The sequence below is a fragment of the Haliotis rubra genome, unplaced genomic scaffold (genome assembly GCF_003918875.1).
Source record: "Haliotis rubra isolate DU_JTF1 unplaced genomic scaffold, ASM391887v1 Scf133, whole genome shotgun sequence".
In the NCBI taxonomy this organism is placed as follows: domain Eukaryota; kingdom Metazoa; phylum Mollusca; class Gastropoda; order Lepetellida; family Haliotidae; genus Haliotis; species Haliotis rubra.
Genome location: NW_025765259.1, coordinates 729,937 through 745,419, shown reverse-complemented (window position 1 = coordinate 745,419; position 15,483 = coordinate 729,937). Strand labels below are relative to the sequence as shown.

Below are 15,483 nucleotides of genomic sequence, written 5' to 3'. Positions count from 1 at the left end.
GTTTCATTTAACCAGAATGTCTAACGTTGAAGTCAATGACAGAGGAATACATACACTGGTGAAATCACGTTAAGTTGCATATCGGTGTCCTGTGTACTTACAGAACTGGTTCAGGGGTCCAAGAAGTCTGATGAGAGTAGAATAGATGTCCCTGTCTCTGAGGTCGTGGTCGTTGGAGACCCAGCCGAAGACGGGGATGTTCCAGTGGGACGCCAGCTGAGCCACGGGCCGCATGCCTGGAGGTAAAGAACGTCACATGAACACAGTTAGTATCGTTATGCTTGGGGTAAATCATCCTTGGCAATTGAACAAAATTGAAGCAGGCAGCTTGCAACAGAAGCTATGTCAACATATTAGCTATTTCATCCATCGAATTCTGCGGTGATAACAAACACACACCTTTGTGAGTTAAATCTCACATCAACTTATCGGTGTGGTCATCGTGACTGCCTGAAGGAGAACCACCTGAGACATTGCCCTCAATGTCAAGCGAAGCTGTCCTGTTACTGGAGACCTGTATAACCAGGAGACCCAACTGTATTCTAGACATAATGATAAGGACAGGTGAAGTGGGAGGAGACAGTTGCAGGTATGGTGGCAGTTGGTTCAACAGTGATACCTTTCATGCTCATAGGTTGTATAGAAACTTAGTACACAATCTCCCAGTATATTCCAACAGGCATCATCGTTACTGGGTATTCTCTGGCTCTAACATTTCCACCTCCACTGTGGAGGACTTTACACGAAGATCTCTTCTCCACCAGTGGGAGCAAGGCCCTCCAGTATCTTGGCAGTTAGATTGTACTGAGTTGGCTGTTGACAAATAATGAACCACCAACTTCTTCAATCTATCCTTCAAAGTTAGGCTTCAGCAATCCCTCCTCACATTATTTATCAGGGGCTACAACGCATTGACAAAGATACCACTATGTTGCTCCTCCTACCTGCGGAACACAGAGGTACATGTACTACAGGCATAAAACCCTCCTCACATTGTTTATCAGATAGCCACAAATACCAAGACGCATTAGTGACTAAAATATATACATTTAACGATTACCAACTGTGTACTGTGAACTATTGTGCAAGACTGTCAAGTACAAATGCAGTTACGTCACCCACATCGTGGTACATGTAGTGGATGCAGGATTGCCTGTATAATGGATGTCTCTTATGACCGGTCGTGAGCTGCTGCACACGTGACATAACTTTGTCCTTCTGTCTGAGATTATTCTTGGAAGTAACTAATTAACTCTTTTGATCCTTTGCATTTTCTTACAAAGAAGACAAGACGTTTGTTCCTGGTGTCATCAGTACACGTCGCTGTGTCAGTGTTTCTCGTGACAGACAGGTGCTTCAAGGTTATGCGTGTAGGAAAGTTTGTCTTTGATGTATTGCCTGACGCTGGGCTGCAGGTAGAGACTTCATATATACAGGTGTTTCTTGAATGTCCTCAAACGTGTTTTCGTGCGTTTCTTAGAACTCATTTTTGTAGCAATATAAATTCATCTGATACCTTGAATTACCTGTATCTCTTTTGGAAACCTCTACCGTGAGGCAGTTTGCCTTTCAAACGGCTAAAGCGTTATGTACTGTTAATAATATGAAAGCAGTGTGCTAAAACTTATAATTACATTCACACCAAAATCTCATGCACATAAAAAGTTGATCCTACCTTTGGAACACAGAGGTCTCACTATATATCTGTTGCTACCTGTTGATGTCTCAATCTATGGCTGATCCTACCCTTGGAACACAGAGGTCTCACTTTATAGTAGTTCCTACCTGTGGAACACAGAGGTCCCCAATATAGCTGTTCCTACCTTTGGAACACGGGGGTCCAAGGAAGAGATGTGGGTCAAACGTGCTCTTGGCGTCGACGGCGGAGGTGAGCGCGGCCTTGGAGTTGCAGTCACTGTCGTACCATTTCACCCTGGAGACAGCATATATCACACATAATAATTCCGTATTGCTGTTGTGTCGGATATCGATTACTTTCAATGCATATAGAGCATAGGAATCCGCTGTGTAGGTCACAGGTCTGAAGTACACAAATACATGTCCAGAAAGTTGCCAAGAGATGTGTCTGGCACTGGTACCGAGACACTAACAGCTGGTATCCTTTAAATAATCGTGTTTTGTTAGACCCAACGCGTTTACAGTGACTCAAAACATTGTCGAGAAAAAAGCATGAACGTTGAAGGAACATGCATAGCAGGAGACATAAGGTTCCTAGACAAGATTCTTATTATTTTTGTTTGTTTGTTTGCTTTGTTTGTTTGGCTTGCTTCCTGTTTTCTCTGTTTATTACATTTGATTAATGTTGGTTTAGTTAATATCCCTAAGTAAATTCTTTTATTATACGAAAAACACATTCTTTACCATTGAGTGAGCTGTACGTGAGCAGACTGTTACAACACTTTTAGCACAGGTGAACGAAACATGGGTTTGAGAGATTGTATCCATGTTGGGAAGCGAACCCGTGTGAACGGCGGCACTGGCGAATGGTTTTCCATCTTGGCCTCCTCACCGACTTCAAGTGTTATGAAATCTTTTGGAATTCGTGATAAATATTCACTGGATGTGCTCATCAGGTGGGATCGGCCGCACTTGTAGCAGTAAACAAAAACAATAATGGCGGTATCCGGTATGCTTTAGGAGCACTTAAAACTTAAGCCGATAATTCCACATTTTAAGGCGAAACCATGTACATGTCTTCCTATTTCAATTTGAGAAAGTGTTATTGTGCCATTTTATGGGATAATTATGCATTTGAATGACATTTTACAATAACACATTTAAAATTGAGTATATTGTTAACAGCTTTTGGAAACAACAAAGGCGGTACTGCCAGACGCCAGGTAGCACCTTGTTGTTGGTAAAAGTTGTACAGGTAGGGCATTCGGTAGTGCAGGGATCTTTGTCCTTAAGGCTCATCGTAAGATGTAACAGATCAGAGGAACATTTCTCAAACACACCCAATATAATTTCGTAATGGTTAAAAACATTAGCGAGATACATATTCTGCATTATGCATAATATATTGTGTTGGGGATTGTACATATAATCCAGAGATTAGAGGATGTGCAAAGCAGTCCCATTATGCATATATATCTTTGTTACAAACCAATAATGAAAATATTCTTGCTCAATTGTCCTTATATATAAAATATGCATTAGCTAAAAGAGATCTTCTAATAAAGCGAATTGTATACCCTTAAATATATATGTAAATATCCAGAATATTCCTTTATCACTGTAACTCTCATGTATATGGGCCGGAGGCCTTTCATACAATAAACATCTTTTGACTTTGACTTTGACATGGATGTAATATAACCGCCAGGCAAAAGTAAGCTGACACGGATTTTTGATGGAGTCTGAAAAATAAATGTTTATCGTTGCTGATGTATTCGACATGGGTATTTCAGGATCTTGAGTCAGTTTTAAGTCTAGAAATGTTTTGATAACATTTGTAATATTTTGGCCAAAGTTTACAGTGTTTCAGCGACAATGTAAGCGTAGAAACCTTTCGATAACTTTTTGTAATATTTTCATCAGCCAAGAAATGTTTTGATAACGTTTGAATTGTTTGGACAACTGTCAAAGCGTATATCTTCTTTTACCCTTTAGTAGATTCCAACAACATATTCCGTACTCTGACACCAGACACAATATTGGGGTAGACATGCGGAGGACATTTCCAAACTTGACGCATCAGTGACTTAAATGGTGTCCTATCCAAATCCCTTCTCGACTGGAGCAATAAATTCCCGTATATATTCCGCTAACGATTGACTTGCCTGTATGTGTGCTTGTTACGTGTACTATTTGAAGGGCAGGATAAACCATATTTTCCCGAACACCTGGTGTCACCAGTATTTAAGAGTGATTCATCCACATATGCTAATGATATGACCGGAACCGTAGAGATTACTCTGCATTTATAGAATAGATTACATGTTGCTATGGAAGGGTTCTGTTGCTCTTATTCACATTAAAACAATTATGAGAAATCTCCACAGTGTTCTGTAGCTATTGCCGTACATTTCACGTTTTGAAAACTTTTGACGCATGTGTGAATCGATCCGTGTGAAGGCGTTTTGTGACCGATAGCCAGGTGGAAATTAGTGATGCATCGATACGTCGGTGAACAGGGAAACACCTGGTAATACTTGTAAACATGTCAACTCTGATAAATACACCTGCCGTAACTATGCTTGCTTCATGGTAATGTTTTGGCTGAGCACATTTCTTAAAGCATAATAATTCGTAAAAAGGATATATGAAGAATATAATGTAGATGAAGACAATCACTAGTCAGTTTGTTGTATTATTCCGTTTCATACACATGTACATTGAGGACATTAAAAGACATCAAAGGTCATCCATTATTTGTTGGGGACAGTTGTTTGTGTTTTGAGGGATCTGGGTCGTTAACCTCCAAGTGACAATTGCTGGGCTGATATGTCCTAGATCCCCTACAACTGATGGACTGTGTCAGAGGGTTGTACAACCAGACTGCCGTTGTCGACTACAAGCAGTGATGATGAATACGTCGCTGTGTATATGTCAGTGTGTAAGTACTCGAGACTTGCAGGGATGTTGTGGGACGGAACCCGTAATCTGCTGAGTCAGCAGGTAACCTAACAACAACCCTTCCTGTCACAACCGAAACTTATGCATCTTAGACAAAACTCGTTGACGTTACACAATAAGCAGCCCCGAGTATCTGCTGAAACAGGTGCAGGGTACAAACCAATCATATGAAACTGATGATTCGGTTGTCTCCTAACGCCGCACAGCGGTATTACAGGTATACAACTACAGCCCGTTACAACAATCGAGTCTTCACCAGACAAGTTAAGAATGATAAACGGATTAAGTCAAGACGACAGTAAGCATACTGGTGGGAGCCTTATGAAGGCGATGATGATAGATAGGCCTCAGAGATATGTTCTAGTTCACAGACATGTTCGTTGATATCTGCATTACATAACTTCTTTGAGTGACTTTTTAGAAGTTGGAAAGTACAATATAGACAAACTTTATGGATAACAACTTCTTTATTTCGTGAGTGAGATGTTTTGTACAGATTCTTGTACCGTAGTCAAGCAGGACGTAGGTGAGACATTTCGTACAGATTCTTGTACCGTAGTCAAGCAGGATGTGAGTGAGACATTTCGTACAGATTCTTTTACCGTAGTCAAGCAGGACGTAGGTGAGACATTTCGTACAGATTCTTGTACCGTAGTCAAGCAGGACGTGAGTGAGACATTTCGTACAGATTCTTGTACCGTAGTCAAGCAGGACGTAGGTGAGACATTTCGTACATATTCTTGTACCGTAGTCAAGCAGGACGAGAGTGAGACATTTCGTACAGATTCTTGTACCGTAGTCAAGCAGGACGTGAGTGAGACATTTCGTACAGATTCTTGTACCGTAGTCAAGCAGGACGAGAGTGAGACATTTCGTACAGATTCTTGTACCGTAGTCAAGCAGGACGTGAGTGAGACATTTCGTACATATTCTTGTACCGTAGTCAAGCAGGAATACACACATCTGTATCGAAAAGTCGCACTCACGAAATATAGAAGTTTTTTGATCAATAAAGTTTGTCTATAATCTACATAACAAATTGCAAGTGATTGTTAATGAAGGCCAACTAACTTTATGTTACCAAATACTTGAATCATTCAGACTTTCTATGTTTATATTTATACTGACGGTCAGTGATTCATACAACGGAACAACGGATGAGCTGCGAGGAAGAATTGATGTCTGTTCTTTGTGAATGTATGTTCCTTGTGAATGTTCCTTGTGAATGTATGTTCCTTGTGAATGTCTGTTCCTTGTGAATGTCTGTTCCTTGTGAATGTATGTTCCTTGTGAATGTCTGTTCCTTGTGAATGTATGTTCCTTGTGAATGTCTGTTCCTTGTAAATGTATGTTCCTTGTGAATGTATGTCCCTTGTGAATGTATGTCCCTTGTGAATGTATGTTCCTTGTGAATGTATGTTCCGATCTGGGAACCCTCTAAACTGATCACCCGTATTCCCTTGTACATCCCACGTTACCATCTGAACATTCCCTACACCGATGAAAGACTTTAAGTAGAAGTGTTTGTTTGATATACACAATAAAGCGAAAATCTACTCCAATGAAAATGACACATGTGATAACCCTCATCGTAAACATGTCGCCTGTGATGCAAATTATGTTTAGTTTTAAACGTAAATGACAACTTCACGATGACAACTTGACGTCTGTAAGCACGGTGGCACTTGAGGCTTACAGGGTTTCTCATTCCGTGATATGTGTTCCACATTCCAGATAAAGATGAGAAAACAAAATAAACTTGGTTTATACCCCAGACGAAGTCATTTATTATACTTATCGATTTTCATCCAGGCTTTCATCCAGTCATCAATGACTTTAAAGTAACTGCGAAACGTGAACCTGTAGCAAATATATTTTTGGAGCCTTAGTAAGAGTTTGAAACGTGGAACCTTGCTCAATAAACACAACATTTGTATGACACTGTATGTAAAACGATGTGACCAAAGATCGGAGCTAATGGCTGACTATTGGAATTTTGAAGTCATTTCATGTGTCATAGAACTGTGTTGATATTTTTCGTCATGCTCTCCGATATCGTATTTAAACGATAATAGTCTACTACATCGTCGTACTTAACAAACCCAAGACTGGAGTAAGTGGAATACTATGTGTCGACATAACCAAAAATCCATGTTGAACATTTGCCTATTGACAGTCACCTCCTAATACGTGTGGTTATATGTCTCGTATATTTAAGGTGGATAATTTGCTCGAAGAGAATTGTCTATTGTACCATTTTTAAACATGAAGCTTAAGCTGAAGTCTTTTGCCAAATACACATGATTTGTCAACTCCGAGCACAAACACTGATTCATATGCCTAGAGAAAGCAAGTAGAAGAGCACTATTGGTATCAACAGGGATGACTACTCCTGCCGTGGCCCCAATTATACATAGATGATATAATGAACTGTATCGTTTCCATCTTGTTTTTTCAGTGCACTTCACCTGACTTTTGATCTAATGGGTGACAAAATGTCAACTAATGACACCAACAATAATAGGGGTATAACCCTTTCGAGTGTTTTCAGTAAGATTTTTACCAGTATTATACACAGACGTTTACTATTTGGGGCCGATTCCTTTGATAAAATAGATGAAGCACAAGCTGGTTTTAGGCATGGGTACTCTACAACTGATAATATGGTCCAGAGGTTTGGGGTCAAAAAATCTATGACACACTAGAGAAGGTACATCTATATGCGTGCAAAAGATTTTTAGGCGTAATAGCCAACACCCCAAATGTTACAGTTTATGGTGAATGTGGGAGATACCCTACGTATATATTTAGTTACATAAAAGTAATAACATATTGGATGAGACTGCTTAAGAGGGCGAGGTATCAGAAGAAATGTTACAACAAGGTGATGCTTTACGATAATACAAGTAACGATAACTGAGATGAGAAATATGTTTGAGACGTTAATGTTAAGACATTCCGACCAGCACTAGTCCGGTTCACATTTTGTTCTCATGATCTTCTGACAGAGAAAGGTAGACATTCGGGGATATCAAGGGAAAACCCATTGTGTAAATATTGTACTTAGCAGGTGGTAGAAAATGAATACTATAATATATGTTTTTGCTTGTTTGTCTATTGTATACAAACATCAGAAAAGAATACACAAAGAAATATTTCTATTTGAACCCCCGAATAGACAAAGTCTATACCCTCATGTCGTCCCCAAATCAAACAGTATGTAAGACTGTACTATAGGCCTATGGCCCTTTCAGTACTGTAAATAAAAGAATGAATCGATTGGACAAATTGTCCTGATACTTTGAAAAAAGATATGCACCATTCATAGTCTCCGCATTTAGAGAGAAATGTCCAATGAATCATGCAATGAAATGTCTTCATACATTTGCCATGTGGTATAGTGGTATAAAAAGGTGAACATATCGGTCGACAGAATTAAACTTGGTTATATTCTGAGATTGCCAAAAATGTCTACGGGCCCTGCCAAAAGTCGATATTTAGCATTGGTGATTGGTTTCTTACCAGTTAACGTACTGGGACATAAATTGATATTGATTAACCAGATTGCATGAAACAGCACCTGTTGCCCATGTGTATCCAACATCAACATGTAATTCACACATCAACAGCACCATGCGATGTAACCAGACTGCTTGTCTGAAGACAGGATGGTTATTCCTGGTCAAATTTAGTTATCAATGTCACTTTCTGTTTGTTTCTTGTAATGGGTTTCAAGATGTAAGTACTCGCCAGTGGCTGGCTGATCACGACCAGTGTTATAGATCCCGAGCATGACATCCATGTTGGTACGTCGTTATCACACACAATGACACGCCTCATAAATGTGTCACATGTTTGATAGATGTGCGTGGGGCACACTGTGTGTTCATGGCAATAGAAACACAATTTACTGCCCTGTATTTCTCGGAACACTGTGTTTCAGAAGATCTATACATTTTACTAAACAGACATATAAAATAATTATGCATCATCCTTCTCTATTTTCAAAGATCTCGGACCTTGCATCTTTAGGAAATATCAACATACGACACTGATTGGTAATACTGGTACACCGAAAGCTTTGGCATGCAGCTGAAAATGGGATCATATTACTCTTACCATGAGATACTTTCATAACGGGTAACAGGCACCATATTATGTACTACCAAATGAAAGTATCACAAACAAGATTGCGTTTCGTCAGAACACATATAGCATAAGGTTATTTAAGGGTAGGTTTAAGGGACTTATACCACACGTCAGTCCTTGTTTTTACTTATACCATACGTTCCCGAATTATTTCAAGGGAACAAATGACCACAGGTGGGGCAGGATACGCTCACCTTTTCGCGAACAATTTGTATACAAACAGTATCACGTAGCTGTAATGCTGCTGAAACAAATATATGCTCATGATATAGTCACTATCACGACCAGTGTTATAGATCCCGAGCATGAACATCCATGTTGGTACGTCGTTATCACACACAATGACACGCCTCATAAATGTGTCACATGTTTGATAGATGTGCGTGGGGCACACTGTGTGTTCATGGCAATAGAACACGAAACTACACATATGTTTCTTGCACTTTTTCGATATGTTTTATGTTTCATTGTCTGAACAATACTGCTATCACAACTAATATCACTTTTTGTATTACTACACACAAAGTGCAATGAATGAATGCAGTTTTAAATTCTGAGGGAACTTCTGTGTTCATTGACATATTATCCACTGTCATTGCAAAATTTCTGAAATCGTTAAAAAAAACATCCATCCATCCATCTATCAATCTATCAATCTCTGCAGTGTGGAACATGGTTAATAAGAGAGTTATTGCTGAGATATTTCGAAGTAGTATGATAAGCTACAGACATTACAGAAATGTGACTTATACAAGTGAGATATGGAGTACATATAGTGATATAAACCACCGTTATGTAGATCTATATAAGATTCGTTTGGTGACATATAGAAACAGTATAGTGAGATATTGAAACAGTGTAATATGGCATAGAAACGATATTACTGAGATATAACTGCATTATATTGAGATAAAAAATAATTATGGTGAGAGAGAGGAGCAGTATTGGCGAGTTAGCAGTATTGGATATCGGATCAGTAGACGAGGCGCCCTTCTGTGTTACGGCAGCAGTCCTGTGATATATACAAGTGTGTTTGTGGGATATGTCATTAGTACCGTGTAGGGAGATGATGTGTAGCTAAACACTAGGCTCTGACAGAGTAACGGTTTTAGGAGAAATACTACCTGTGTTGTGAGAAATAAGGTCAGAATGTAGATAGAATATGATCGGAAATCTACCTGACATTTATTACATACATTTCGCTAATATGATCTCTGTGTTCCAGGATTAACAGTACACGAGGCAATTAAGGGCGTGATACTGCCACAGGCAGAGGCGGAGGTCCCCCATAGGGACATAAACTACACTGGTATTTAGACATTCAAGTATCTTCCATCAGACAAAAGTATGTAAATGACAGGTCAGTGGACATTATATGGTCAACCACTAAATAAATAAATTCTCATTTCCCCACCCCCGACCCCCGAATATTAACTGGTCGGTCTTCTAGAACAGTTTCTTTAAGTCTACTGTTTCTAAATTTCGAGCTCCTTTCTCAAACTATAATTATTGTTTAAACGGTCATTTGATAGAACAAAATTAAAACAATACCTGATTACTATATGTCATTGCTGACAAAAATCCCAGTCCCCAGAATATCAAACTTGGGTCCCCGAACAATACTACCTTAAAGATTTGTCCTTTAATGCTACGTTGGAACTCAGAGGATACGGGCCATTAGTGTAAACCAATCAGTTATGACTCACTTAGACAAAGTATACTTCATCGTTTGATGGGTGTTCCTTGATATGACTTATTGTAGTCACGATGCTGTAATATATTGCTATTGGCTTATGGCTGTCTGTACATTGTGGTTTATGTCCTGTACTCCGAAATAGGGTTGGCTGCACCTGATTCCTGTACATGATAACTGATCGTCCGCCAGAACGCCAGAGAATGTAGTTTGGTTTACAACTAAAAACCCACAAAATCACCACAATCTAATGTTCACCAGCAAGCGGTCGTGACTAGAGCGACATGTATTTCTTGATAGACCTGCATGTTCCTACATACGACTGATTTGCGGGTGCTTGGGTTATGTCAACAATCCAAATGTTGAATAAATACACATGGCACATATAAGAATATATAATTAGGGTGTACGTCACCGGTATATCAAACGAATATATGACGAAATAGCGGTCAAAATGAGATGAATTAGGACAAGCTCAACCGCCTGCACCCCCACTGACACAATGTGCGTGAAAAACGGTAAGACATATCAGGTCGAGGGAACCAAATGGTGATGACAAACGTTCTGTTTGTTGCAAGATGCTGTTCAGGTGCATGTGTTCATGAAGTACGGAAAACAGTTTTGTAGTAAACAGTTATTAACAAGCATTTCTATGACTAGACTTAACACAATTGTTCAAACAAACAATATGAAGGTGTAAATGTTAAAGTTAAAGGACACAAAATGTATATAGGTCGGTTGCGTTAATGGCAAACTGGTCATATGTAGAAAGTCTGAAGATTTAACAATAGGACTTTACTAAATTACAAAATACAGAGTCTTCTGCTCCGTTTCGCTCATTTATAAACTCCTGTTAAAGTAATGTTCATAGTTCTTTTCTCTTTAACCACCCCTGTCTAAAATCCTGTCCCAGACATTTATTTGAATTTTCATAATTCGTCCGTCAGTTTATTTCCTGTTATAATCAGTTGTCATATTAACAGTTTTTTATATTTTAAGGTGATATCATGTTTTTTTACAAAACGTTTTAATCTTTTAGGTTTCTTTCTTCGTTTTCAAAGACATAGTGTTGTTTCTTTTTTAGGAACTAGAGCCTCGCGTGACACACAGAACAAACAACAGATAAACCTGTCACACATGTCAGCATTGCAAGACTACGACTGCAACCACGAGGCACATGACGAGGAGCTGACCCGGTAATGTGTGGACATCAACAACAGATTTGAGATGTCATTTCAGATAAATTGATTACTTTTGTTCCTTGTACCTCTCTCGTAAAGAATCAATTTTAGAAAGGTGATGGACAATTTATATTTAACATTAACCTAAAAGCGTCAGCCCCAACATCTGTGCTGTCCGACATCCAGACAGAACCTGAGACGCATAATGATATTGCTGCAGGGCAAAGTGAGCACGCTGAGAAGGGCAGTGCACAATACGAGGGGTATTCTCGGTTTGTTGGAAGGAAAGTAGTACACTCTCAACAGTGTAAAATACGTTTTGTATACCCTAGAGTTTCGTGAAATGAAGTGTGACCGAAAAACTAATAAACTTAGGATCCAACCTGACTTGCACCGGCATTAAAATAGGGTTAGAATTGACTCCAAGGAAAGGTCACTTTTATAGCGACTTGCATGCACGGGTGCGTGGTATCCTTGTTCTAGTTCGGACATTGGCCGCCGGTTTTATAACGACGTTAACAGTCATTAAGACATGCACAATGAGAAGTGATGAAATAGACCAGAAATCGGGGTTGTGCTTCAACAGGACTTTGCTCCATAGAAGTGAAGTTATGAAGTGACAAAATTTCTCAGCTCACGACAGTTCTCGAGGGGCAACAGTTGTAATATGTATTGGCAGTAAACGGACATTGGACAGACAGAATGATGTCAAAGTATATAATTACTTGGAGTAAACAAACACTGAGTTGAACAACAAACTTGATAAACAGGATCCACTGGTTATTAGACTCACGTAAGCACAGATTACATCACGCGATTACTGCACAACCTAAACCCACCCAGTAGGTCGTTCACATAGCCTTACCTTGAACAAAACTTACTTTGTGTCTATATGAAATGACACTTACCTTCTTTGACACTCATTTCTATACCTAGTGGTACATAAGTATCAGTGAGATCAACATCTTGACTCCTTTCAGGACATTTTGGAATGCCATGGTTTCATGCATCACAAGAGAATCATCAGAAGAATACATGTGTGCACTATCCATTCCGTCATGATGTATGATAACATGAAGTAAACCCACCCTCCCTTCATAATTGGTAAACAATATACTAGCGAGGGTAGAGTGAGTTTGGGGGATCTATACCCTGAATTATCCAGTCAGTAGCTCCAAAAGAATAAGAATGTCAAAGCAAAGCACAGCATATTTAATTGTGCCTTTGACTTTATAACATGATATGTGTGTTCTATATATTATATTTTACAGATGCATAAAACAATGAGGGTTCGGGTGATCCTGGCACTGTAGGCTGGTTAGGTTCATCATCAACTCGGGTACCCTTGTCCTTCTCCTAAGAAGCTCTGTTATCATTATCGTTATCATTATATTATTTACTGTTATGTGTTATATGTTGTTACCATCGTGAAGTAGCCGATAGAAAGTCATGCATCTTATGTAAAGAATGTGAAATAGAACACTTGTGTTGATTTCCACTTAGATCCCAAATTATAGGACATCAGCAAGCGATGAATCATTGTGGCCGGAGAGTAGGTATATATCACCATGTTGGTTTATTGTAGAGCTCACATCACATGCAAGGATGTATTCCTTTCTAGTTTTGCTCGTGTTTTTCTCTTGTCGTATACTATAATCTCAAGTAGGTAAACATGTTTGTTTGTTGTTATTGCTGCTGTATTACAGGGGTATGAAACTACTCGAGTCTGGACCAGACAATCTTGTGATCAGCATCATGAGTGTCGAACTACATAACTGGGATACGATGATCTGCATCGACCAAACGATCTTAATCACCCGATACCTTTAGTCGCCTCCCATGGCAAGCATGGGTTTTTGAAGACCAATTCTAAGCCCTGCACACCAGGTACGATAACTAGTGGCGTTATATATGTATAATTCTTGTGTTTACCTTAGCAACTTATGTAAGTACTGGCAAATGTAATGTTGAAAGTGATTACTATTTATAAACGCGCTCTTGGTATTCGGCGATAACAGCCACGTCTAACTTACCGTATAGGATGTCCTGTAAGATATTTTCGCCCAATAGAATACAAGGCCAACTTTAAAGCATTCACAGAAGTGGCAGCACTGAACTTGTTGTACTCCCTCTTTGGTGCCATCCAGGCAATTCTGAACTCTCGCTTGTCCCCCTGGACGCTGGGTGTGTGTAGCAGGAGGATGGGGAGAAGGAGGAACACTCCCCAGGTGTACATTGTCCCTGGTCTACCAGCCCGAGCCTGGCTGTACACCGTTCATCTGGCAGGTAACACACAACAGAAGCTGCTTCTAGCGCAATGATGACAAGTCGTCTGCTTGTTCTCATACATCACTCATGGCGGGAAGGGTGACAAACCGGCTAATTCAAGACTGTTACAGCCTGATGACCCGGGGGATGACACCAGACGGAGTGACCACTATATGAATGGTCCCAGAAACTCGGACAGTGGCACAGTGGTCAAGGCTTCTCTGAAGTCTCAACAGTTATATCTGTTACAGTACCATGACGTCAAACTATATGAGGTATTCCAAGACTGTGGACAGCAATACGTTTTCTCATGACAGCTTAATGACAAGGGAATGGCATGTAGTGTGCTGCTTGTTCGTGTAGGAATTAGATCCAGGATAACCACCGAATAATGGGTTAAATCTCCTGGGGGGTTATATCTTCTGGAGGGATAGATCTCCTGGGGGTTAGATGTGCTGGTGGTAGGTGTGGCAGACACAGGTGACCTCCATGCTCGGGACACACCTGCATGTCTTAAATAAAGTAACTGACAAAACTATACCGGGAAAGTTTCGAAATGCCCAGAGGTAAGTGTTTGTTCCGAACAAGAAGATGTGCTGCGCACATACAGAATAACTCACATACCATTGAATGATTGATTACAATATACTTCAGTTTACCGTTCTACAACCACTATGGGTAAACGGGTGGCCCAGTTGCCTAAGGCGGCCATAGTTCGATATGCAAGATTACATCCCTTGGTCAAGCCAGAATCCTATGATTGTGGTTTGAATCCCAGAGTCCCCATAATCATTGGTTCCTCTACACCATGCTGGTGTTGTTGGTCTAACTCATTGACATCTTCGACCTGTATAATCTCGGGTTTTCTTCCTCGGCCAGGTGTTGTACCGATAACCGGGATCCTGTTGACAGACGGGTGACACAAGTCTCTATGTCACTTCCACTGTAGCAGTTTATTGAAAATAGCGTTGATGTAACGACAAGTTATAATTTAAGAAAATAGCAACACAGAAACTACCTGAAGTTTAGGATGATTAAACTGTCGTAAGTTACAACATCAGGATCCCGATACACAAAGCGTTCGTAACGTTACGACATGTCGTAACTCTATAGTTTACCATAGTTTACTGACGAATGTCGTAGCGCTACGAACGCTTTGTTGATAGGGACCCTGTTGTATTTGTAACGTATGCCCTCTTGTCTGTCTCAAAGATATTTATTTAATCAAACAATTCATTCGAAAAAGCAAGACCACACTTTATAAGTTTATATTTCCTTTTTAATGTAAAGCTTAGACGAGATACAGGCTTCTTTTCTTTTGGACAATGTCGGTGACATGACAACAAAACTTCATAAGCGTATGAATAGCACATTTTGACGTTTATGGCCGCGGACGCCGGGTGTCTCATTTTCACATATTTTTCACCACTATTTTGTCCTTTACGGTCAATAAAATCTCTTATAGCGGTTAAACAATATTGGATGTTATCTTGTGTTGACGTTTCATAATATTTTGTAAAGAAGTATCTTTAATTATATTTAACCATAAATAAAGTTAATCTCATACAGATAAAGGTTCAAACTGCAAACTCT

The 15,483-nt window shown here is 39.6% G+C and overlaps 1 protein-coding gene across 1 annotated transcript in view; it reads right to left on the bottom strand.

The window, feature by feature from the left end:
- LOC124267664 (atrial natriuretic peptide receptor 2-like) overlaps window positions 1-14,111 on the bottom strand; it is a 30,508-nt gene extending 16,397 nt beyond the window's left edge. Inside the window, exons 1-3 of the mRNA XM_046702635.1 lie at window positions 13,656-14,111; window positions 1,824-1,933; window positions 102-236 (exon numbers count right to left, since the gene is read on the bottom strand). Coding sequence (XP_046558591.1) covers window positions 102-236; window positions 1,824-1,933; window positions 13,656-13,858 — 448 coding nt within the window. The 5' untranslated portion in view covers window positions 13,859-14,111. The remainder of the gene's footprint in view (window positions 1-101; window positions 237-1,823; window positions 1,934-13,655) is intronic.
- Window positions 14,112-15,483: the final 1,372 nt, after the last annotated feature.